Genomic DNA, 26,640 nt, shown 5'->3' with positions numbered 1-26,640 from the left:
ACAAGGAAACCTTGGAAGAATTTTACTAACAACATTAGAGCACAACACTGAAATTCTTTTAAAGATATTTAGTCTTGTTTTGTGAAATGGAAATTACGTTTGACCAATATAGACATTAGAGATACATCACGGAACCAGGCCCTACGGCCCACCAAGTCCGCAATGACCAGTGATCACCCTGTACACTGGTACTATCCTACACACTAGGAACATTTACAAAAGCCAATTAACCTACAAACTTATACATCTATGGAATGTGGGAAGAAACCGGAGCATCCAGAGAAAACCCACCTGCAGTTTAGTTTGGAGATACAGTGGAAACAGGCCCTTTGGCCCACTGAGTTCATGTCGGCCACAATCACCTGCACACTAGTTCTATCCTGCACGGTAGGGATGATACTACAGAAGCCAATTAACCTACAAACCTGCACACTTTTGGCATGTGGGAGGAGGCCGGAGTACCTGGAGAAAACCCACACAGTCACAGGGAGAAAGTACAAACACTGTATAGACAGCACCCGTAGTCAGAATCAAACCCGGCCCTCTGTTGCCGTAAGGCAGCAAATTTACTGCTGTGCAAGTAAGATTTTAAATGAGATTTGGAAACTTAAAAACAAGTCAGCCTAGTGAGCAAGTACATTGCATTATTGTATGTCCATTCTGGTTATGATGAGTTTACTGGTCTTGGTTAGGTTTGCAATTAGGATACTGGGCTAGCGAGGAGAGATTTGCTCCTTATCTGCATGTCGTACTATTGCTTTTGGACTGCATGTTTGCTCAGCAGCAAATTATGATATTCCTCTGAGACAATTAGGCTGGTGACTGCACCTTAATGGCAAATATATCACTGAACACCTGCGGATCTATACCCAACATTAGTTAATTGCTTTAGAATATTTAAAAAAACACAATTCATGAGGGAAAAAGAATAGCAAAATAATTTCTATTTAAAACTGAGGGAGAGTCTACAGTAGCAGTATAGTGTTAATGTGCGGGGATCGCTGGTCGGTGCGGACTGTGTAGGCCAAAGGGCCTGTTTCCGCGCTGTAACTCTAAACTAAACTGCATCCTATTTGAATTGCATTGCTGCTGCGCAGATTGTTGAAGAGTAATGTATTGCTTGTTACAAAAACAATATTCAAATTACATGGCTCGTAAGAATCCATCAATTTAGATTTCTCTCAACAGATGAAGTCAGTTGCAGGCATACATAGAATACCTCAAATCTCCGAGGAACTTCAATCACTGTGGACAGAGCAGGCATGTGGACTTGGATGAGATGAGCTTGCAAAACACATTCTAGGTAGAGTGCTGCCAATAACGCTTGACTAACCAGTCAGTGATATGCCATGTGATTTGAGGGAATAAACAACTCAAAGATTTGCTTCATCTTTGAATTAGGATTTAAATCCAATGGTGCTTTATTTGTCACATATGCAACTGCACAGCAACATTCTTTATGCATATATTACACATACTGATGCCGCCATGTTTTGGCCATGCGCTGGATATACCGGAGCACTTCCCGTAAACCAGCGTCCCTCTCCTCAACCAGCCATCTTTGTATTCCAGCCGCGGACGCCTCCAGCAGTCGACCTTGAAGGCGCTGGAGGAAATACTCTGACTAACGATACGAAAATTGCTTTACCCTGATAAAGATTCTGCAGTTTATCTCAGGGCTGCCAACTCTCACGCTTTGAGCGTGAGAATCACACATTTGAACAAATTCTCACGCTCTCATGATGATCACAATTTTCTCACGCTCTGTCGTGAGAAATTCTGTGATCAACGAAAATGTCAAAACTCAGATAAACTGCATGGGCCGCAGGTGTTGGAGAGCCGGGGCCTGAGGGAGGGATGGAAGCAGAAGCAGCGGCAGCAGATGCGGGGAGCCAGGGCTGGCGAGTGTTTGCGGGGCTGGCGAGTGTTTGCGGGGCTGGCGAGTGTTTGCGGGCTGGTGAGTGTTTGGGGGGCTGGAGAGTCGCTCGCTGCAGCTCCGGCCATGGAGCAGCCTCAGTGCAAGAGTCCTGGGCCGTCTGAGGCGTCAGAAGCGTTGCGCCGCTGCCGTGAGAGTCTCTGTGCTGAAGGGACAGAGACTCTCAAAGGGAGGTGGAGAGAGGGGAAGGAGACAGGGAGACAGGAGAGAGAAGAGAGAGAGGGGGTGAGAGGAGAGAGAGGGGGAAAGACAGAGGGGGAGAGAGATAGGGAGAGTGAGGTGGGCGAGGGGGGAAGAGAGAGGGTGAGAGGGAGGGGAGGGAGAGAGAGGCGAAATATTTATGGACTGTTTGGTTTCAGCGTTATTTACCCTTTCTAGAGAGAAATGGTAACAGAATACTTATACAGCTGAGTGAGTATAATTTTATGGATGAGAAATTATGTTCAACCAATTGATGACTTCTTTGACAAAGTAACTAGCATGTTAGATAACAAGGAAGCCAATGAATTTAGCAAATTTTGTTATCCATAATTTGGTCTGTGAAGTGCCCCATAAAGGATTACTGCATTAGATAAGCACCTGTGGACTTGAACGTAATAGGTTAAGTCCAGGGGATCAGATATGGGGCTTTATGTGTGGGCCAGATATATTGTCAGTGCAAAGGGGCTAGGAGCAATGCCAAGTGTGCATCCAGAGTCAAGGTCTGGAATAGTACTAGGTGTGCAGTCAAAGCTGGGACCAGGGGAGTGTTCAGCACTGGGAACCTAAGCAGGTAAGCAGCTATGATCAGGGTAGAATAGGGCGCCAGGTGTAAGGCTGGACTCAGGGACAGGAATGAGAGAAGGTATGCAACTGGAGTCAGGGTCAGTAGTACCAGGTGTGCAGTGAGACCCAGGTTGGTCAACATGGGCCAAGTGTTTGATTATAACCTGATTTCCATACATGAATATACTAAGATCATTCATGTGCTGCACGTGTTGATCAGAGCTTGGGCTCTACTGTGGAATGTAATTTAGTCTAACCTTATTCATAGCTAATCTAAGTTAAATTTCTCACTCCCAACTCTCACCCAATGTTGGCAGCCCTGATGTCTGTTAAATTTACCTCAACTTTCCAATGAATTACTGTACCATGAACTGAAAAAATATTGCCATACTGTTGAGTGAGCTGTAGCTGTATCCCAACCACAAGCCGCGGAACTGTGAACCTGCCTGGAGAGGGAAGGTTGCCAAACCCTGCCCCTGAAAACCGAGAATCAGAAAGGAGGGTGGAGGGAGACAGCGATTGCGGCGGATGCTGAACAAGGTGATGAACCACGGGGGTCTTACCTTCCGCGCCCTTGAGGTTGGCTGAGAGAGGCACCCACCCCGGGAACAAAGGCTGGCCAGGCGAGGAGTCGGTGCAACAGGCTGGGACAGTAAAATGGCGCCTCTTGCATATAGACTCAGTGGGCTGTGCTGTACATTCTGTACTAACCGGGAGATTGTGTTCATGTATGGGAATAGTCTTGCTGAGCTGTATGCAAAAAAAGGTATTTCATCATACCTTGGTACACGTGATGAAAAATGAATCATTTTGTGAATCTTTTTGCAGATTACTTATTTTTCTCTCTGGTGCAATCAGCTCATAGTGCATAGTGCAATATCTCCACACTTTTACCGTGGCAAAACAATGTGTCCTGATGTCCTGGACAGTGCAAATCTCCTCGCAGCTCCATTACAAATCTTCCTGTTCCCTCACCAAGTGTTTGAATTGCTGCTTTGAATGAGACGGAGATTGCTCGTTTGAATGTGGACTTTTGGACTTTTTATTTTCTTTTGTAAATGGTGGCAAAGTATGGCGACGGGTGCATGAATTTCACTATGCAGTGCATGCGTGACAATAAAGAATCATTTAACATTGAACAAACCATTAGTGCTGAATTTAGTTTGTTTCGAGATACAGCGTGGCCCGCCGAGTCCTCACCAACTAGCAATCATCTGTACACTAGTTCAATCCTCTGCACTAGGGACAATATACAGAAGCCATTTAACCTACAAGCCTGCACACGTTTGGAATGTGGGAGGCTCACGGAGAAAACCCACTCAATCACAGGGAGACCAAACAAACTCCGTACAGACAGCACCCGTAGTCAGGTTCAAAGCCTAGCGCTGTAAGGCAGCAACTTTACTGCTGCACCACAGCGCCCTCCAAACAAAGCTTTCCCCAACCAAATTTGCCAATTTTGTGAAAATGAGGTTTTATTTATTGCAGATGATCACATTGATCCAATTTATTGCAAGCAATTCACTTACATCACATATCAATCTGAGATTTAAAAAAATCTAAATTATAACATGGGAGAATCTGAATTTGCATAAAATAAACGTGGTAATTAGTGATCTGGCATCAGAAAAAATATATTTAGTGTGAATAAACCTTCTGACGTGGCATAAAGTAGCTGTGGAAGATCTTTCACTAACTTTGCAAGACAACTTTGGATTAAGAGTAAATGTGCCTTTGCCATGCTGCCCAGATGCCAAGAACAAATGATAAGGCAACCAACGGATAATTAGCCTGTAGTGGATGCAAAGCCAAAACACAAATGGTCCGTCTAAGCCTCAATCAAATGTACATGCAACAACTGGCTTAAGAATACGATGCCAGCCTTTGAACACACTTATGAACTAAACTTCAATATCTAACTCTTTGTTAATATTATTCCATGCCATAACTCACAAGTGAAAGGGTAAGTAACGCTGAAACCAAACAGTCCATAAATCTTTTAAAGGTAGGATTCAAAGTGGTGTCAAATTCTGAAGGTTGATTCCAGATGTACAAGTGCAAAATCTCCTTAGCACCAACACAATCAAATAAGTATGTTTATTTTGTTTGCATCCAAAAAACATAAGACAAACATAATTGTTAACTTGGCACAGAGTTCTTCACAGATGACAGAAGAAAATAGGTTGGCCAAATTCATGAGGCTAATCTTGCCTTGCAAAATCATATTTGCAAATTTTCCAAATTATATAAATTTGCAGAATGCAGTGGAACATTTGTATAAATTTACTAAAATGACAAATTGCAATGTTCAGATCAGTGGGAACAATCAATTAATCTTCAGCATTGAGCTCAAAATTTATTTTTATTAGTTGTAACAGAAAGCAAAAGTTGATTTTGGAAAGTTAAAAAAGCTAAAACTCAAAACACAATGTCTTCAAAAAGGGAAAATATTATTAACCTTGGCAAGCTAAATGGTTTCAAAATATTATGAATCCTAGTCATGGCTATCATTTTTCTGTTTACTACTTCAATAATTCCAGTCAAGCATTTCACTTTTATTTCTTTAATTCAAGATGAACTTCTTGAATAGTTTACCATGAAGACTATAAATATAATCAGACAGCAGCAAACAAACATTGTATAGCTATGAAATACAGATATGCTTTATGACAATCATTAAGTTCATGCTGTACAAAAAAGGCCTCTTCTTTGCCTTCCCGCATAACATAGAACAGATCAGTATAGGAATAGGGCCCTTCAGCACAAAATGTTTGTGCCAAACATGATGCCAAGTTAAACCGATGTCATCAGCCTGTACATGATCCATATTCCTCTATGCCCTGCACTTCCATCCAGAAGCCTCTTCAATGCACTATTGTATCTGCTTCCACCACCAACCCTGGCAATGTGTTCCAGGCCCCACCATTTTGTGTAAAGAACTTGCCCCACATATTTCCATTAAACTTTCCCCCTCTTACCTTAGAGCAATGCCCTAGGCATTTGTACGCGTTTGAATAGGAATTTGTATGAGTTTCTGATTATGTGGCAAAATGGTTTGCATATCCATTCCCAAAGCATTTCACCATCATTAAATAAGATTACCCAATTTCTCCTTAATAATATTCAAGAATCAGCCATTAGCAAAAAATGACAGGTTAAGATAATACCACTGACTGATCAATACATTTTGGCCTAAATACCAAGGGAACTCGTGTAGAAAGGAACTGCAGATGCTGGTTTAAACTGAAGATAGACACAAAAAGCTGGAGTAACTCAGCGGGCTAGCAGCATCTTTGGATTGAAGGAATGGATGACGTTTTGGGTCGAGACCATTCTTCAGACTAGTCAGGGAAAATGGAAACAAGAGATATAGAAGATGATGTGGAGAAATAAAGAACGATGAATGAAAGATATGCAAAAAAAGTAACAATGATGAAGGAAACATGCCATTGTTAGCTGTTGCGTAAAAACGAGAAGCTGGTGCGACGTGGGTGGGGTAGGGATGGAGAGAGAGGGAATGCCGGCGTTAACTCGAGGTTAGAAAAATCAATATTGATACCACTGGGCAGTAAGCTGCCCAGGCAAAATATCAGATGCTGTGCCTCCAATTTGCATTTAACCTCACTCTAACAATGGAGGAGACCTAGGACAGAAAGGTCAATGTGGGAGTGGGAAGGACAATTAAAGTGTTTAGCAACCAGGAGATCAGGCTGGTCCAGGTGAACTGAGTGAAGGTGTTCAGCGAAATGATCGCCCAGTCTACGTTTGGTCTCGCCGATGTATAAGATACATCAAACTCCTCTGGTTTGAAAAGTACACAAGGACTTTATGTTCACCCCAATTAGCAAACCTAGTTACATCTCATTTAAAATATGACCTCCCAGGATACAACATCTGAGTACATAAACAATGTACCAGACCAGATTATTTGTTGGAGTTCCGTGGTCTGGTCGAAGGGATACCTCACATCAAAATTCCTGAGGATTATGGAATGCTACACAGAGTAAGTATTATACAAAGTAGTAAGTATACGACAGAAATATTGATTGTTCACTGAAGTCACAACCAGTTACAACCAAATAAGTTTCAATGGCAAAAAGACCCCTTTACATAATGTTAAGATATTGTTTCTTAATCATGCAAACGTTTCTATTACTTCACACGTGGCAATAAATGACATTTTATGAGCATTTTACATCTCAGGGATTCTGGGAAAATGGTCGTATAACACATTTGGCCGACAATTGAACCTGCAATTTTAATCGTGTGACCATTAAGCTCTCACACCCCAAAAAAAGACCGTAATTGTACACTTCATTAAACTGAGTGTAGTAAACTATTTACTTTCCTTACTCAACAATTGTAGAAACATAAAAAAATGTATTAATGGAAATTTTTAAATGATATTGTAATTAGGTGAAGAGGGCACAGTTGTTAATAAATGCACATTGAATATTAGGGTATAGAGCCCATGAGATTTTACTGGGAATGAAGCAATTTTTTGAAGCAAATAGTCAGTCATAGGGAAACAGCCCCTTTGGCCCAACTCATCCATGCCGACCAAGATGCCCCATACACACTAGTCCCATCTGCCCGCGTTTGTCCCATATTCCTCCAAACCTTTCCTATCCATGTACCGATCCAAGTGTCTTTTAAATGTTGTTATAGCGCCGGCTTTAACTACCTCCTCCGGCAGCTTGTTCCATATACCCACCTTTAAGGTGCAGGTCAGGTTCAGCTTAAACACATGTCCTCTTGTTTTTGCTTTGTTCATTCACCCTATCTATTCCTCTCATGATTTTATACACTTTGGTGATAATACAGAAACAAAGTATTTATGCTAATGGTGGAGAGGGAAGGTAAAAAAGTTTAATTTTATTGACGTAGATTGGTAAAAGGATAGTTTGGCAGTAAGAATGAATCAACCCCTATTTTTGACTAGCTAGTGCTTCAGTTGAAGGAATGAAAATAAAATATCTGCAACCTTATTATGTAACAAACGAGTTTTCAAGCTATTCATAAATCCAAACGTTTCTTGATACTGTATTCAAGTCACCAGAACATGAAAAGTACAAAAGGATTCACGAGTCGAACAAATGGTGAAACAAAAAGCTGACTGCTCAAGCTCAAGAGTACATTACTGTCAATGATGAATATTGTTGGAATATAGTAACGATTATAATAAATTGGAAGATAAACACAAATGTTGGGAGTAACTCAACAGGTCGGGCAGCATCTCTGAAGTAAATAGATAGGTGACGTTTTGGGTTGGTTGAACCAGCATCTGCTGTTCCTTTCTATTACATAATAAATTTGAATTGGCTAGCTCAAGAATCAACATTTAAAGAGCATTCATTATCGCAGTCAACACCACAACTTAGACCAATACCAGAACAAAGGTTCAAAGGTTCAAAGGTTGATTTATTGTCACATACACCTAGATGTAGTGAAATTCCTTTTACCAATGCAGCACATAAAAAAGAATACAAACATAACAATAATAAATAGCTTTAACATAAAAACATCCCCCCACAATGGTTCCCATTATGGGGGAAGGCACAAAGTCCAGTCCCATCCCCAATGTCCACCCATAGTCGGGCCTTTTGAGGCCTCCACAGTTGCCTCTACGGAGGCCCGATGTTCCAGGCCGTCCTCGCCGGGTGATGATGTTCCGGCGTCGGGAGAGTCCTCTCAGCGGCATGGGAACCCTGGAACGGCCGCCTCCCTACTTGAGACCGTGGCTTCCGGAGCCGACAAGGCCGCGCCGAATGGAGCTCAACTGGCGATCTCGTCGCGAGATCCCAGGCTCCCGATGTAAAGTTCAGCGCCGCCGCCCGCAGCTCCGCGATGTTTTTAACGCCGGTCCCAGCTCACCGGAGTTCCAGCGCGGCGACCCAGGCAAGGCACCGCCCGCCCCGCAATGGCGCTCCAGCGCTGCACCGCCGTCCTCACACCCGCAGCTCCGCCGCCGCCGCCGATGCCGGTGCCGCCGCCGCCGCCGCCGCCGATGCCAAGGCTCCGGGCGGTCCCCTCGCTCCTCGGACCCGCAGCTCCGCCGCCGCCGATGCTCCGGGCGGTCCCCTCAGGAAATACCGCTCCAGGCCCGCTGGTAGGCCGCGAGGACGGGTCGAAAGTGCAGCCCGGAGAAAAGCTGCATCTCCGACCAGGTAGGGACCCTGAAAATTAGTTTCCCCCTTCCCCCCCCTCCCCACACATAAAAAAGCTAGCTCAAGAATAGAAACCATCTATTTCAAGAATAGAAACCATCTATTTCTTAGAAAAACACACTATTTTCATGGTAATATTACATTTTGTTCAAAGGGGCATTTCAGTCTATTAGCATGTGCATCCAACTCAATGTTCTTGGCTGGAGAGAAGGCCCTAGTGGTTTTGTCAGAATGAATTTTACAGTCAAAGCCACAAACTAAAATATGAAATTCTGATCTAAGTTGAGTTTGATTTGAGACTAATCATTTTGACATCAAAAATTCGACTTGGAACTTTGGTTTCAAAATTATTCAACATTTAATTATCCTCATGCATTAGAGAATTGGAAAAGTTCAGAATTAATCAGCAATAAGCCATCTTTAGCTATTTTTGTTTAATTACTCAGCACAAATTTATATTCTTAAACAAAAATGAATTGGAGATATTCCAAACGGTTATTTAAGCTCTTGGTAAAAGTGTAAAGTAAGTGTTGAGTTGAAACCCACAGTGGTTTTAGGTATTGGATCTTTCTTTTGTAGGTAATGGAATATAGAAATATGTGTTTAATAACGTGTTGCCATTGGAAACCCAAAGCGCACAACAAAATTGCTCGCAATGCAATGCTGTTTAATCTTATCCACCATGCTAAAAGCATCTTTAGGATTTAACACTCTTACTAAGACTTTTTTTGCTAAGTTCAAACATTTCTAATTGCTCAACCGAAAAATACCATAAATTCAGATCTGATGCCATTATTTATCAAAACAGTTGTACTTAATCAATCCACAAATCCACAGAAAAACAAATAAAATTGATTTATGGCCAGTGCTATGAATAGTGCTTGACCAATTCAGCTAGTGATGCACCTCTCATCTAAGCCCAAACCACAACGTTCCTTTAGCTGTCTATGAGAATGATTAAGTTTCCAGTTGAACATATGGTGACAAATGTGATTTTCATTTCATAGATGAAAAACAGATGCATTTCTTACCATGACTTATTTTTGAATGGATATTACTCAGCATCCCGAGCTTTAAAAAGCTACTGAACTTCATAGCTGCCACTCAAACAAACTCATTATGAGCCACATCTCAAATCGTGGAATATTTAACCATAAACAGTTTTGCGCTTTCCTTTCAAACATTTTAAATAATTTAGCTGATACTTTTAAAGTGAATTTAGCAAGCTCATTGAGGTCTTTAAAATTAAATGAAGCATTAATCTTTGTGACTAAAATAAAACAGAAATCTTACACTGCCACATTAGTGCAGCCAGAAACACCTTGAAGACAAAAATTAGTTCTCACCCATTACGTCCAAATGAAAAAAATAATTCAGGTCATACAGTGGCCTCCATAATGTTTGGGACAAAGACCCATCATTTATTTATTTGCCTCTGTACTCCACAATTTGAGATTTGTAATAGAAAAAAATCATATGTGGTTAAAGTGCACATTGTCAGAATTTAAGAAAGGCCATTTTTATACATTTTGGTTTCAGCATGCAGAAATTACAGCAGTGTTTATACATGGTCCCGCCATTTCAGCGCCCCATAATGTTTGGGACACAGCAATGACATGTAAATGAAAGTAGTCACGTTTAGTATTCATGGTTCATACACTTGGAACAGCTATAAATTCAAGGACCTTTCAAGGACTTCCAAGGTCCAAAAATCCAATTTTCAAGGACCAAAATCCAGCAAACATTGATGGTTTATCAGAGACTTGTATATAAATTGCTTGGTATTGGATGATTTGATTCTGCACTAAATAAAAGTAAGAAGGTTGGCTGGTCACTGTCTGATTTGATTGAAAATCATGTTTTGCACACCTGTAGTACAAAGAACACGGCAGAAAAATCAAAAAATAACAATCGCAGCTATGAATTAGCTCAAATTATTACCAAATGCCCATTGGAATTTGGAATTGAGACCTTGTTTTCTGTTGTGTTACTTGTGTGATACTGATTTTCAGGGAAATCTGGGAAGGTGATCAGTCAATCTATTAGTACAGGTTGCACAGAACGACATTAAACTACATAATATTTCCATATAAGATGGTTAACTTATCTATATTCGTACTTCAATAGAGCACTGATGGTCCATTTTCTTATCCCTTAGTTGTTCAATCTGAAACCATGATAATGGGAAACTTTGTTTTTCAACCAGTCCCTGCAAACCTGTACAGTCCCTGCCTGCTTCAAAGTATCCACAATTGTCCCTGGTAGGGTTCCAAAGGGCAACGCCCCTGGTGGGGGTAAAAGGGGGCAGCTCCCCGTTTATGCAGAAACTTTTTGATAATTGTACCTTGAAATTACACCGTTTTCTTGCCTTTTTACCCTTAATTTAAACTGTAATTTTTTTTAATTGTACTTTAAAATAACACATTTTACTTGCTTGTCACTTCTTAATGTACACAGAAAATTTGTGATAATCATACCTTAAAATGACACCAACTCCTTGCTTCTTTATACTTAAATCATATTGAAAATATTTTATATTACACCTACACCTACTTGTTACATGATACCTGTTCCATACTTGTTTAATTAGAGAGAAGTATCCTTTACACTGGAAATTTTTGATAATTTTTTGATAGTTATACCTTGAAATGACACAATTTCCTTGCTTGTTTACCCTTAATTTATATTGTGTTTTTTTAAAAATTATACCTTACAACAGGGGCCTCCAAACCTTCCAGCATGAGGGCCACATTATATATTTTTGCGGGCCGTAGGAAAAAATAAAGAAAATGTTAGTTTTATAAATTTTATGAACTCAAAAAAGAACTTAAGTGAAACAAATGGAAGAAATTAAAAACAAAACATGTTGCCATCAATCAAGGTTAACCAACAAATCATAAAGTTTTATGCAACCACATTAATGGGAAGGATTGAACTGCTTTTTTGATTTCAAAATTTAATTGAAACCCTCAACGTGTAAGTTCCCGCGCTACCCAGTGTTGCAGTGATAATTTTTTAGGTGCCGGAGCTATCAAGCTAGTCTCCCAAGAGGGCCAAACAAGATTATAGCCTATCACTACATCCCAGTGTATAACTAGTACAATAAAACATATAATACTTAATTTAATAATATGACAAAATATTTGCATGGTTGCACTCACTAATTATCATGAAATATAATTATCAAGCAAGTAAAGAAAAAGACAGTGATCATGTATTTTTTTCAGAGATGTCAGCCTGGCACCAATTCGCCCTGACTCTCCCGCAGCTCTGGGCCTTCACACACTCTCACACCCCTTCGACCCTTGCCTCTCCACTGGCCACCAGTGGGCCAGAGCTGTCACCTCACCAGAGTTCCCCAGGCTCAGCGCCAGGCCCACAACCCACAATGCAGACAGCACGTGGTCCGACTCTGCTGGGTCCTAGTGCTCCTACAGGGAACGCCTCCCTCCTACAGGGAACGTCTTTATCAAACATATTTAACAATGTTTCCCAATTTTTAAATAAAAACTAGACTAAGTGGGACCCGTTGGGTCCCAGCATCACATGGGAGGGCTGGTCACCAACGTAATATTCCACCTCTCCACCAATTCCAATATTGCTCGCCAGTGGGGGGGGGGGGGGGGGCTTTCTGCTGCGCTAGTATGGGTGTTGCGGGCCGAAGGTACTGGTTTCCAGAGGGCTAGTATAGTCATTGTGGGCCGAATGGATTCTTGGGCTAGCAGCCACTGTTGCAACAATTTTAAAAGCCAAGCCAAGGCAAACAATTTGGCTGCAGCCACCCGACAACCAAAATTCATTTTGTGAACACAAACTTTTTTAAAAGGCGAGGCAAACAATTGGGCAGCAGCCACCCGACAACAAAAATTCATTTTGTGAACACAAACTTTTTAAAAAGGCGAGGCAAACAATTGGGCAGCAGCCACCTGACAACCAAAATTCATTTTGTGAGCACAAACTTTTTAAAAAGGCGAGGCAAACAATTGGGCAGCAGCCACCTGACAACCAAAATTCATTTTGTGAATACAAACTTTTTAAAAAGGCGAGGCAAACAATTGGGCAGCAGCCACTTTACAGCCGCATCGAGGGGACTCACCGTGGAGTAGACGTGCGTTCAGTGTTATCCACAGCTCAGAGAGCCGTGACTCTCTCGCTTCCTGGGTTTGGCATAGACTGAGTGAGGGACTACACTTCCGGGTTTTATAGTCCCTCCCCCCTGCCGCCAGCGGGGGCAGCAGAGCGAATGCCGATTTAATAAAAAACATTAATATCTCTCTGATTTTTCATCGATGGGAATAGTCCTCCGGTCCTGGAAGGCGGAGGGGGGCTCTGAGCGAGGTGGCCAAAAATGACGGCCGTAGGTGGCGGCGTTCTCTCGGAAATCGCAGCACAGTGGGCCAAAAGCGGTCAAGATCAGACTTTTAGTAATATAGATACGCATTATAAACTTGATGAAAAAAGGCCACATTACTGCATGAATTAACACTTTTATCATTAAATGCATTTTCAAGGACTTCCAAGGACCTATGATAAATCCAATGACTTTCAAGGCCTTGAAGAAACAGTTCCAAATTCTAGGACTTTCAAGGACCGTACGAGCCCTGAGTATTTTGTTGCAAATCCTTTGCATGCAATGACTGCTTGAAGTCTGCGATTCATGGACATCACCAGTTGATGGGTAGCTTCTCTGGTGATGCTCTGCCAGGCCTGCATTGCAGCCACCTTTAGCTTATGCTTGTTTTGGGGGCTAGTCCCCTTCAGTTTTTTCTTCAGCGAATAAAAGGCATGCTCATTGGGTTCAGATCGGGTGATTGACTTGGCCACTCAAGAATTGACCATTTTTAGCTTTGAAAAACTCCTTTATTGATCATTGTCTTGCTGTCACAGTGGCACAGCGGTAGAGTTGGTGCCTTACAGCAAAAATGCAGCGCCTGAGACCCGGGTTCGATCCCGACTACGGGTGCTGTCTGTATGGAGTTTGTACGTTCTCCCCGTGATCTGCGTGGGTTTTCTCCGAGATCTTCGGTTTCCTCCCACACTCCAAAGATGTACAGGTTTGTAGGTTAATTGGCTTGATTAAAATGTAAAAGTGTCCAAGTTGGCGATATGTAGAGTACTGCCCTGCCGACGACAAAATTCAGAAGGTTCAGAAGGGAACTGCCGGCCAATTAGTTTTGAGGCATTTATTTGAACTTGAGCAGATAGGATGTGTCTATACACTTCAGAATTTATGCTACTACCATCAGCAGTTGTATCATCATTGAAGATAAGTGAGCCAGTACCTTCAGCAGCCATACATGACCAGGCCATAACACCCCCTACCACCGTGTTTCACAGATGAGGTGGTATGCTTTGGATCTTGGTCAGTTCCTTCTCTCCTCCATACTTTGCTCTTGCCATCACTCTGAAGTAAGTTAATCTTCGCCTCATCTGTCCACAAGACCTTTTTCCAGAACTGTGGTTGCTCTTATGAGTACTTCTTGGCAAACTGTAACCTGGCCATCCTATTTTTGCGGCTAACCAGTGGTTTGCATCTTACAGTGTAGCCTCTATATTTCTGTTCATGAAATCTTCTGTGGACAGTGGTCTTTGACAAATCCACACCTGACTCCTGAAGAGTGTTTCGGGTCTGTCGGACAGGTGTCTGGGGATTTTTCTTTATTATAGAGAGAATTCTTCTGTCATCAGCTGTGGAGGTCTTCCTTGGCCTGCCAGTTCCTTTGCGATTAGTAAGCTCACCAGTGCTCTCTTTCTTCTTAACAGTTGATTTTGGTAAGCCTAAGGTTCTCTAACAGTTTTATTCTTGTGTCAGAATCAGAATCATAATCACACTTTATTCGCCAGGTATGTTTTGCAACATACGAGGAATTTCATTGGCCAGGTCAGTCATACAATTAAAAGTAACAGATCACTCAAAAACACATTTTAACATGAACATCCACCCCAGTGACTCCTACACATTCCTCACTGGGATGGAAGGTTATATAAAGTTCAAGTCCTGCCCTTAGTTCTTCCTCGGTCGTGGGCCTCGAGCCCCCGTTGACAGGATGATCTTGCCTCCTGTAGCTGGCGGCGTTCGGGCCCTCCGTGTCGAGGCGATCAAGCTCCAGCATTGGGGGTTGTCAGCTCCCCCGCCCCGGGCGATCGAACCTCGCGTTAGGGCTGGTCGAACCTTCCGCAACATTGGAGCTCCCGAGTCGGCCTCGCCCGAGGCTGCGAGCCCTTGGTGTTGGTTCCGTGGTGGTCGCGGTGGGAGCAATCCCAGGCAAGGGATCAGCTCCGATCTTAAGTCCACACCCCGCGGTGGGGCTCACAAGGAGACTTCCAGCTTCATAGATGGTAGGCCGCAGAGCCCGGAGAATGTGATCCGAAAATTGATCACATCTCTGGGAAGGTAAGAACCTGAAAAGTTTCCCCCGATCTCCTCCCCCTTCCCCCCACATAAAACAAACCGAAGAACATTAAACAAAACTTTTAACAAAATAAAAAATAACAAAAAAAGTGAAAAGACGAACAGACTGCTGGTGGTCTCAGTCTCATAATGGTTTCTCAGTTTCATAATGGTTTCTTTGACTTTCATAAGCACAACTTTGGTCCTCGTATCGATAAACAGCAATAAGTGTCCAAAGGTGATGGAAAGACTGGAAGAAAGACTAGATGCTGAGAGCTCTCTTATACCTGCATTAAGGAGGCACCTTAAACACACCTGAGCAATTACAAACACCTGTGAAGCCATGTGTCCCAACCATTACGGTGCCCTGAAATGGGGGGGACTATGTATAAACACAGCTGTAATTTCTACATGGTGAAATTAAAATGTATAAAAATGGCCTTTAATAAAATCTGACAATGTGCACTTTAACCACATGTGATTTTTTTTCTATTACAAATCTCAAATTTGTACAGAGGCAAATAAATAAATGATGGGTCTTTGTCCCAAATATTATGGAGGGCACTGTATTTTTGCATTTAACTGCGAGTTAACACAGCCTTAACTGACAATCAGCGAACTAGAACAAATTTTATCTTCCAACTCTAAATTGTACTTTAGACTTTTGATATACAGGGCCTTTAGCCCATCGAGTTCAGGCCAACCAGCAATCACCATGGACCAGCCCTATCCGACACACTTGGGACAATTTACAATTTCAACAAAGCCAATTAACCTACAAACCTGTACATCTTTGGAGTGTGGGAGGAAATCAGAGCACCCAGGGGGAACCCATGTGGTCACAGGGGGGGATGTAAAATTCCGTACAGCACCCAGTCAGGATCAAACCCGTGTCTCTGGTGCTGTAAGGCCGCAACTCTACTGCTGTGTTACAGCTTCAATCAAAAGAGAATCCTACCTATGCCTCCAATTCAAATTACAGTGCATTAGGAAAGTATTCAGACCCATTCACTTTTTCCACATTTTGTTATGTTACAGCCTTATTCTAAAATGGATTCAATTCTTTTTTTTTTATCATCAATCTACACATAATACCCCATTATAAAAGAGCAAGAACAGATGTTTAGAAATTTTTGCAAAATAATTAAAAATAAATAACTGAAATATATAATTTACATAGTATTCAGACCCTTTACTCAGTACTTTGTTGAGGCACCTTTTGCAGCGATTACAGCCTCGCCTTCTTGGGGATGACGCTACAAGCTTGGCACACCTGCATTTGGGTAATTTCTCCCATTCTTCTCTGCATATCCGCTCAAGCTCTGTCAGGTTGGATGGGGAGCGTTGATGCACAGCTATTTTCAGGTCCTTCCAGAGATGTTCGATCGGGTTCAAGTCCGGGCTCTGGCTGGGCCACTCAAGGACATTCACAGACTTGTCACGAAGCCACTCCTGTGTTGTCTTGGCTGTGTGTTTTGGGTCGTTGCCCCATTGGAAGGTGAACATCCACCTCAGTCTGAGGTCCAGAGCGCTCTGGAGCAGGTTTTCATCAAGGATCTCTCTGTACTTTGCTCTGTTCATCTTTCCCTCGATCCTGACTAATCTGCCAGTTCCTGTCGCTGAAAACATCCCAACAGCATGATGCTGCCACCAGCATGCATCACCGTTGGTATGGTATTGGCCTGGTGATGAGCGGTGCTTAGTTTCCTCCAGACGTGACGCTTGACATTCAGGCCAAATAGTTCAATCTTGGATTCATTAGACCAGAGCACCAGAGAAAACAACCCTTTTGGTAAATTCCAAGTGGGCTGTCATGTGCCTTTTATTGAGGAGTGGCTTCCGTCCGGCCACTCTACCATAAAGGCCTGATTGGTGGAGTGCCGCAGATACAGTTATCCTTCCGGAAGGTTCTCCCATCTCCTCAGAGGAACTCTGGAGCTCTGTCAGAGTGACCATCGGGTTCATGGCCACCTCCCTGACCGAGGCCCTTCTCCGCTGATTGCTCATTGGACGGGCGGCCAACTCCATGAAGAGTCCTGGTGGTTCCAAAGTTCTTCCATTTATGAATGACGGAAGCCACTGTGCTCTTTGGGATCTGCAATGCTGCAGAAATTGTCTCGGAGGTCTACGGACAATTCCTTCGTCTTGATAGCTTGGTTTTTGCTCTGACATGCACTGTCAAGTGTAGGACCTTATTAGACAGGTGTGTGCCTTTCCAAATCATGTCCAATTAATTTAATTTACCACTGGTGGACTCCAATCAAGTTGTTATAACATCTCAAGGATAATCAATAGAAACAGGATGAACCTAAGCTCAATTTTAAGTGTCAAAGCAAAGGGTCTGAATACTTATGTAAATGTGATATTTCAGTTATTTATTTTTAGTTACTTTGCAAGAATTTCTAAACACGTGTTTTTGCTTCTTCATCCCGGGGTATTGTGTGTAGATTGATGAGAAAAAAAAAGAATTTAATCCATTTTAAAATAAGGCTGTAACATAACAAAATGTGCACAAAGTGAAGGGGTCTGAATACTTTCTGAATGCACTATAGTTTTAATTTAAATATAATCTTCGTGGAAAATCATCCATCGTTTTTAAATTGTGTATCATTATTTGCAGAAAATAAAGCACCTCCTTGATTAAAGGTAGACAAAAATGCTGGAGAACTCAGCAGGTGAGGGTGCTTCGCCCGCTGAGTTTCTCCAGCATTTTTGTCTACCTTCGGATTGTCCAGCATCTGCAGTTCTTTCTTAAACACCTCATTGACTAAGATCACCTCAACAACTGCCACATTGGGCTATAAGCGGTTAGTGCAAACGATGTAAACCATCATTCTAAATCTTCAGCAAGTGAAGATCCATCATAAGAATGTTTTCCCCCACTTCAAATGAACAGAAACAGGAGAAAGAAAATTACAATTTTCCAAAAAAATACGAGAGAGCGGTTCTGAACTCCCATCCACCTCATTGAAAACCTTCGGACTATGTTTAATCAGACTTTACCTTGCACTAAACATTATTCCCTTTATTCTGTATCTGTACACTATAGAAGGCTTGATTGTAATCATGTATAGCTGACTGATAGCACGCAACAAAAAAGCTTTTCACTGTCCATTGCAACAATAATAAACTCAACGGAACTAAATACTGAAACAGGAAATTGATCAGGAACTTTGTGTCATGGTGTCAGAACAACAACTAACGCGATGATGTGGCGATCAAGAAAGTGCATCAGTGTAGTTACTTTCTTCAGCACTTGAGAAGATTCAACATGTGCACGAAGATATTTTTGAACTTTTATAGATGCACTATAGATATTATTCCCATAATCTGGCACAGAACTGACCGCCTGAACCTGCAAAGTGGTGAACACAGCCCAGTCCTTGACATGCTCAACACTTTCTTCCATCCAAGTCCATCTTCATGGTCCGTTGAATCAGGAAGGCTGGAAGTATCACCAAGAATGCCTGCCATCTCATCCATTCACCTTTCTCGCTTCGATCTTCTGGGAGAAGACACAGAAGCTTGAAAGATTGGATGGCCAGATCTAAGAATAGCTTCTTCCCCCGTCCTATCAGACTCCCAAACTTGTCATCTCTTCTACACCCCTTTACTAGAGGTGCTCCTATGTACTATTACTCTTAACTCTGATTTATTTTGTTTTTGCACTTCAGACTGCAGTTTAATCTTGCACCATTGCACTGTATTCCATTGTATTTATTGTTGTGTCTATTATTATTATTATATTAAACTGAGTAGTCTATAAGCTCCATGCAAACAATTAATGACATTGCAACCCTGGTGCATATGACGATAAACTAAGCTGAATCTGAATCAGAGTATGTTTTTCATTTAGTCCAGGGATCGGCAACCTACGGTTGACGGGCCGGATCGGGCCCGTAACCCAAAATCATCCAGCCCACAGCCGTTTTTTTCCCCGTCATCTACACTTCTTTACAAAAAAGTGTAACTGATATAATCCCATGAACTGGGCAAAAGGTTAGTTGGTTTAGTGGACGCGGTTCTACTGATGTAAAAATTCAGTTGAAGCGGCGCTTGGTGCTCAGCGCGCCCCGGAACCATCTGTCCCCGCACTTCACCCGGGGGAGGGTTAGGGCCGCCCTCCTCAAAGATGGCGGAGCTGCTGCCCATTGGTTTGTGTGGACGCGGCGGATAGGAATCCAGTGCTAAATGGACGGGACTGGACCTTGGAGTGAAGGAAGAGGGATGTGGGGAGGAGAGGGAGAGGTGGTGAGGGAATGGGGGAAAGTGAAGGGGGGGGAGGAGAGAGGTGGGGGAGAGAGGAGCGGGAGAGGGGAGGAGGGAGGGAGGGGAGGAGAGAGGGGAAGAGAGGTGGAGAGAGGGGGGAGATGATAGGGGGTGGAGAGAAAAGGTAGAGGGGAAGAGGTGGTGGAGAGAGGTGGAGGAGAGATGGTGGAGAGAGGTGGAGGAGAGATGGAGGGGAGGAGAGAGAGGGGGGAGGAGAGAGAGGGGGGAGGATACAGCACTGTATACAGCACTGAAAAGTCACCTAAAAATCATAACATCTTCAAGGCTTTATTACAGCAAAACAGTTTATAAATACTTGAGGCTCTTTTCCGTTTAAGGACATGGCAGAATAAAGCAGTGTTTTATTTCTGGAGAAATTCTGCCGTCATGGAGCCCAGTGGAGGCATGGCAGTAAGTTCATAAACATTTTGGATCCTTGAATGCATAAATCACAGTAAAAATTTAGGAATACAACCTTTAATGTTTTCTAAGAAATGCCTTTCGCTAACTATTTATTTCTAGCAAAATCTAAGTGGGAACATTCACGAAGATTGCTTAAAACACAAGAATCGAATCACTAAATTTTAAGTCGCTGATTATACAAAATATTACTCAGTTCATTTCCTAAAGGAAAGAGTGGTTTATGAAAGGAAGTCACATCAAATCTCAACATTTCAAAGCTGAAGTGACGTTAGTCTTTGCAGATGTACTTTTTAAGGGATGCAGTTTCCAAGTTTTGTATTTTCAAAGGGATTTTTGCATATCCTTAAGGCTTAAACGAATGATAAGAATCTGCAAAAGGACAATGCACTCATTGAATAAAACATTTTTTTTTGTAAAAAAAACTATGCTTTCAAGAAACACATGGATGGTTCACAGAATAAGAATTTTAAAACAAAACAGACCGCAAAAATTATTTATTTCTAAATCCAAGATGAATAATCAATTTTTTTTCGAATGAGTGTTTGAAGTCAATTGTTCAGCTCCATTTCTGCTGACCCTTGCAGAGGCTGTATTGATCCCTGGTAGTAACTTCAAGTGTCTATTATTTATATACCAACATGTTGAAAAAAAGAGAACCAAGAAAATGAACCCATTCTGTTCTTCGCTCAACTGAACTGGAGAAAGGAAGACAACACGATTTCTACATTGAACACCGAAAGGAACTGCACATTTTAAGTTCAGCCATCAGACTTGCTAACTTGAACTGTAACAGCCAAGTAGAGTCATAGAATCATACAGCAACGAAACAGGTCCTTCAGCCCAACTTGCCCATGCTGACCAAGATGCCCCATCTACAATGTTGCCCCTCAGGTTCCTATTAAATATTTCCCCCTCACCTTAAACCTATATCCTCTGGTTTGTGATTCCCCCATACTCTGGGTAAAAGACTCCGTGCATTCATCGTACCTATTCCCCTCATTTTATACATCTCTATAAGATCACCTCACTGACTCAAATGAATAAAGACCTAGCCGGCCCATCCTCTCCTTCTTGCTCATGCCCTCTAGTCCTGGCAACATCCTTCTAAATCATATCTGCACTCTTTCAGCTTAACTACTTCCTTCCTATAGCAGGGTGATGAAAACTGAACAAAATACTCCGTATGTGGCCTCATCCACGTCTTGTACAACTGTAACATAACACCCAACGTCTTTGCGTAGGAAGGAACTGCAGATGCTGATTTAAACCAATGATAGATGCAAAAAGATGGAATAACTCAGCGGGTCAGGTAGCATCACTAGAGAAAAGGAATAGGTGATATTTCGAGTTGAAGAAGGGTCTTGACATGAAACGTCACCTATTCCTTTTATCCAGAGATTCCAACTTCTATTCTCAGTACCCTGACTGATGAAAGCCAATGTGCCAAAAGACTTTTTGACTACCCTATCTACCTGTGTTGCCACTTTCAAAGAACTATGTACCACTACTCCTAGATCCCTTTTCTCTACAACACTCACAAGGGCCCTGCCATGCACTGTGAAGATCCTGCCTTGGTTTGAATGCCCACAATTCAACACCCCACACTTATCTGCATTAAATTCCATTAACCATTCCTCAGCCCACTTGCCCAACAAGATCCTGCTGCGATTTATGATAATCATCTTTGCTATCAAAGATACCCCTAATTTATTGTCATCTGCAAACGTACTAATCATGCCTCACAAACTCTCATCCATATCATTGAGATAAATCTCAAACAGCAATAGGCCCAGCACCGATCTCTGAGGCGCACCGATCTCTGAGGCACACCTCTCGCCACAGACCAAAAAACAACCTTCCACCATCACCCTCTTCCAAAAAAGCCAATTCTCTATCCAGTTGACGAGCTCTCCCTGGATCCATTCAGAGCAGCCTACCACGCAGAACCTTATTAAATGGTCAATATGACAAAAGCTTTTATAGATATTGGGAAAAATGGTGGGTATTAGATGTCACTTGGCTTTCGACTTACTCTTCCCACAGTGTTTATGTGGCTAATTTAGTTAGGTTTCTAGTTATTGGTGATCCCCAGGATGTTGTTGGTTGAAGATTTAGCAATGATCAAAGGGAATCTGCTTTCATTTGCACGTAATATGTACTTTTAAACTTTAACTGAATGATCTACTTCCCTGTAGAAGGGCTTAACAAAATGATAATTCTGTCTTGTTCTAACAGATGTGATCAGACTCAAGGAAATGACATTAACTCTAACCACAGATCCATTCCCCTTATCCCTAAAATTATGTTGTGATTTGGAGCCTGAACACCAGTTATAAACCTCTTTATTATAGGATTCTGTTGTGGCCAGCCTGCTGTTCCTCATCTGAGTAAATGTACAGGTTTAAAACCTTGAATGTATCTCAACCATGCATTGTAAATCAAATTATTAATTTTCAATACTAACATTATTTCATACAATGGTAATAAAAAAGACTTGCTATTAAGAAATTGCCTTTTAGCCAGAGAAATAAACTTCATTGGGTCTTTCAACAAATACTGTTGTATTGTGTAAAATCATTGTAGCATCACACTGCCATCTTCTGGTAGTTACGAGTTACACTGACTTACAAAAGAGCATAAAGATTCAAGCTTGAAAAACAGAAGCATTCATCCCCTCGTATCTGCTCTGCTATTTAATAAGATCAGGGCTGTCTTTTATCCAAGAACCACTTCCTTGCACTCATCTCAAATTCGTCTATTATCTTAATATCTAAAAATCTATGCCTTCTGAATTAAAGTGCATCTTGCGGTGTCTCATTGGATTTGGTTGTAAACTTTTTCAGTGCTAGAAAATTCTCTGATGTTGCAGGACGTGTGAATAGGCAACAGTGCGAAATATAGAGCAGGAAACAGGATTATGGCGAGTAACAGAATAAGAATAGCTCATCTGCTTAACAATTCACATGAAATGAGCAAATAAACACAAAAATAAATGTGAGTGGGTGTTATCCATGTCAAATCAGGTGCAAAAAGGAGATTGGAAATAGTAAGACTGGATTCAAAGATGAAGAATGGGATGGAAGAAAAACAACGATCAATTAATGGTAACATTCCCACTGTTTATCACAACTCAGGTAATAACTATTTACTGTGCCCTCCATAATGTTTGGGACAGACCCATCATTTATTTATTTGCCTCTGTTCTCCACAATTTGAGATCTGTAATAGAAAAAAAAAATCACATGTGGTTAAAGTGCACATTATCACCTGGCCATCCTATTTTTGCAGCTAACCAGTGGTTTGCATCTTACAGTGCAGCCTCAGTATTTCTGTTCATGAAGTCTTCTGCGGACAGTAGTCATTGACAAATCTTTACCTGAAGTGTGTTTCTGATCTGTTGGACAGGTTTTTGGGGATTTTTCTTTATTATGGAGATAATTCTTCTGTCATCAGCTGTGGAGGTCTTCCTTGGCCTGCCAGTCCCTTTGCGATTAGTAAGCTCACCAGTACTCTCTTTCTTCTTAATGATGTTCCGAACAGTTGATTTTGGTAAGCCTAAAGTTTGGATGATGTCTCTAACAGTTTTATTCTTGTTTCTCAGTCTCATAATGGCTTCTTTGACTTTCATTGGCACAACTTTGGCCCTCATGTCAATAAACAGCAATAAAAGGTATCTAAATGTGATGGAAAGACTGGAGAAAAGACTAAGCGCTGAGAGCTCTCTTATACCTGCATTAAGGAGGCAATTAAACACACCAGTGAAGCCATGTGTCCCAAACATTATGGTGCCATGAAATGGGGGGGACTATGTATAAACATTGCTGTAATTTCTACCTGGTGAAACCAAAATGCATAAAAATAGCTTTTTGTTAAAATCTGACAATGTGCACTTTAAACACATGTGATTTTTTCTATTACAAATCTCAAATTGTGGAGTACAGAGGCAAATAAATAAATGATGGCTCTTTGTCCCAAACATTATGGAAGGCACTGTATTTTGTACGTTAGTGAGATTAATTGATCGGCACTAACATTCCCCTGTTAATTAAAACATTCTTATATTTTAAAATAGTGGAAACTTTGCATGTTTAAAACAATAAAGCTATGAAAATAATGGAAATGAGATCAGATACAACAGGCACCTCATTTTTGCACGTGGTTTGTGTGCTTGAAAAGCAGCACCTTATTAAAAAAAGTGCAAATTAAATATACACATGACTGCATTCTCCGCAGTAAATTTGAGTGCGTTATTCCAAAAATACAAGTGTGCAAATCAAGCTTTGGTATTAAAGGTACAAGCGAATTATTTCAAAAACACAGAAATCAAACATGGGTAAAACAACAGGTGCATGTACTGTTTTTGGAAAGATAATAGAGCAATGCAATGCAATGCAGCAATTTGTAACATAGTTTTTCTTCCTTGGAACAAGTTGCCAACTAATGTGCACATCGATAACAACATGTGCCCATCAGACAAGGTTTTCAGCGAGGGCATGTTAAATCAGTTAATATTTTTATTGTACTATAGGACAGTACAGTGCTTCCACACCTCAAAATATTTCCTGAAATAGAATCCCAAATTTCCTGGAATTGTATGGTATTTCCTGGTGTCGGGTCACGGCTGCTGCCAGGACTGGATTAAGAGTCAGTCATTCCTGCTCCCGCCTGGCGACGGGAGAACGGTCTCCTCTCTACCGACGGATCTGCTCCCTGGACGCCAGGCTGACTGTCGGCGAAGCTCCAACGCCGCGGATGGAGGTGATGGACCGGGTGGGCAAATGCTGCAGCCCCGGGCCAGGAGAAGCTTGACACCCCTGATAAAAAAAAAAACAGACTCCCCCTCTCCCAACGCAATATTCCACGGCCCCACTAGGCCCGGGGCGTGGAGGTGATGTGTATGTGTAGTGAAAATGGTGGTGATCTGATCCCGCCTGGGCCCACTGTGCACCCGCGGGGAGGCAGCATCTTTTTGCGTCCATAAATCGTCACCGGCCTCCCCAACTACGCAGGTGCGGATGGTTACAAATATATTTTCCCCCCCAAATCAGCCCGTGGCCGGATTTACCGAAATTATTTCATTTCCCTAAAATTACCCGAAGACAACCAGAATTTCCTGAATTTCAGGTAATTTCCTTCAAAGTGGAAACGCTGGGACAGTATCTTTGTACTTAACTGCAATTAAACAGCATCATTGTCAGGGCCAAAATAAAGTGTTAGCAGAGTTGTTTACTTACCAGGACATCGTGAACCAGGGCTTGGTATGTCCATGTATGATGTAATGGAGTTGCTAAATCTATATTTCGGTCCACAAGGACTAATAATGGTCTTTGGAAACTGTAGAAGCAAAAGGAACAAAAATATTACTATACGCAAATTGGACTTTTCAATATATTGAAATAATAGACTATTCACTTGTCAACATTCTTCCAAAGCTCCATGCCATGCAATCATGTTATTGAGAATTTCTTGTAAAAACAATTTCCAGAAATAAACAAATTCTGACCGTTTTCAACTATGGATGATGAACTGCAATTTTTAATGTGATTTAATTTGTTAGTTATTTAATTCTAAAAAGCAGATATCTCATCTTAACATTCACAATCATGAACTGTTTACTGTTCTAACATTCAAAATAGAAACAAGTGTATAGAGGCAAATAATTAAATGATGGGTCTTTGTCCCAAACATTAATAATGTAACAACCAGAAACTGCAGTTACAGGTGTATATCAAAGATAGACACAAATTGCTGGAGTAACTCAGCAGGTCAGGCAGCATCCCTGTAGAAAAGGAACAGGTGACGTTTCAGGACAGGACCCTTCTTCAGACCCCAGCTCTCAGTCAGGCTCCAACTTCAGACACCTCCCTTGGATCATGACCGCACAGATGAGCACAGGCCATTACCTCCCATACTGTCTCTGATTTTATCACTTCCGGCTGTCTGCCCGTCTCAGCTTCCAATCTTATCGTCCCCAGCTCCGCACAGCCCGCTTTTACTCAGTGGATCAAGCAGCATTGTGATCATCACTCAAGATGCTCCCTGACCCGCTGAGTTACTCCAGTATTATGTGTCCACCTTCTAAATAGACAGTACCTGAGGTTAGGACTGAAATCTCTGGAGCAGCGGGGTAACAGCACTAACTACTGCGAAACCGTGCTGGCAGTAGCTTATCACGCTCAAGAGCAAAAAGTAAAAACAAATGCTTTTACACAGCTTTTTTTAAAACAGTGCTAAATTGCAGAAAAACACGTTGTTATAACCCTGGATTTTTTTTCATGGGCATAGTAAATTTATCACCTTGTACCTGAATTGTCCTCCACCAAGACTATCCCCCGTGAAGAGACTATTTCTGGCATCTCGCAGATTTTCTCGCAGCTTCTTATCCAATTTCTAGGAAAAGCAATTAGGGTTACTTGGAATTGTAAAAATATCTCCATAACTACAGAGCGGAAAACGAGGAAATCATTACAAAAGTATTACTCATATACAACTGGTAAGAATAAAGGTAGTACTGACTAAGGTAGTTTGTTCAATCTCAAAAAAAAGTTGCAAACTTCAAATTAGACATTGGTTCATGCGTGTCATATTACATTTAATAAGTACAGGTATTTGAATTTCAACAACTAAAGCTTGGAAATACTCAAACTTGCAAGAACATTTACATTATGCAACACAAATTTTACAACCTT

At 41.7% G+C, this 26,640-nt stretch overlaps 1 protein-coding gene across 2 annotated transcripts in view; it reads right to left on the bottom strand.

Annotated features, from left to right (window-relative positions):
• scfd1 (sec1 family domain containing 1) overlaps positions 1-26,640 on the bottom strand; it is a 128,568-nt gene that overhangs the window by 78,749 nt on the left and 23,179 nt on the right. For both annotated transcript variants that reach the window (XM_033026988.1, XM_033026989.1), the window contains 2 exons: positions 26,256-26,341; positions 25,186-25,285 (listed from right to left, as the gene is read on the bottom strand). In XM_033026988.1, the coding sequence (XP_032882879.1) occupies positions 25,186-25,285; positions 26,256-26,341 (186 nt within the window). The remainder of the gene's footprint in view (positions 1-25,185; positions 25,286-26,255; positions 26,342-26,640) is intronic.

The sequence above is a fragment of the Amblyraja radiata genome, chromosome 9 (genome assembly GCF_010909765.2).
Source record: "Amblyraja radiata isolate CabotCenter1 chromosome 9, sAmbRad1.1.pri, whole genome shotgun sequence".
Lineage (NCBI taxonomy): Eukaryota > Metazoa > Chordata > Chondrichthyes > Rajiformes > Rajidae > Amblyraja > Amblyraja radiata.
The sequence above is the reverse complement of the archived record's forward strand: the minus strand, read 5'-3'. Positions and strand labels throughout refer to the sequence as shown.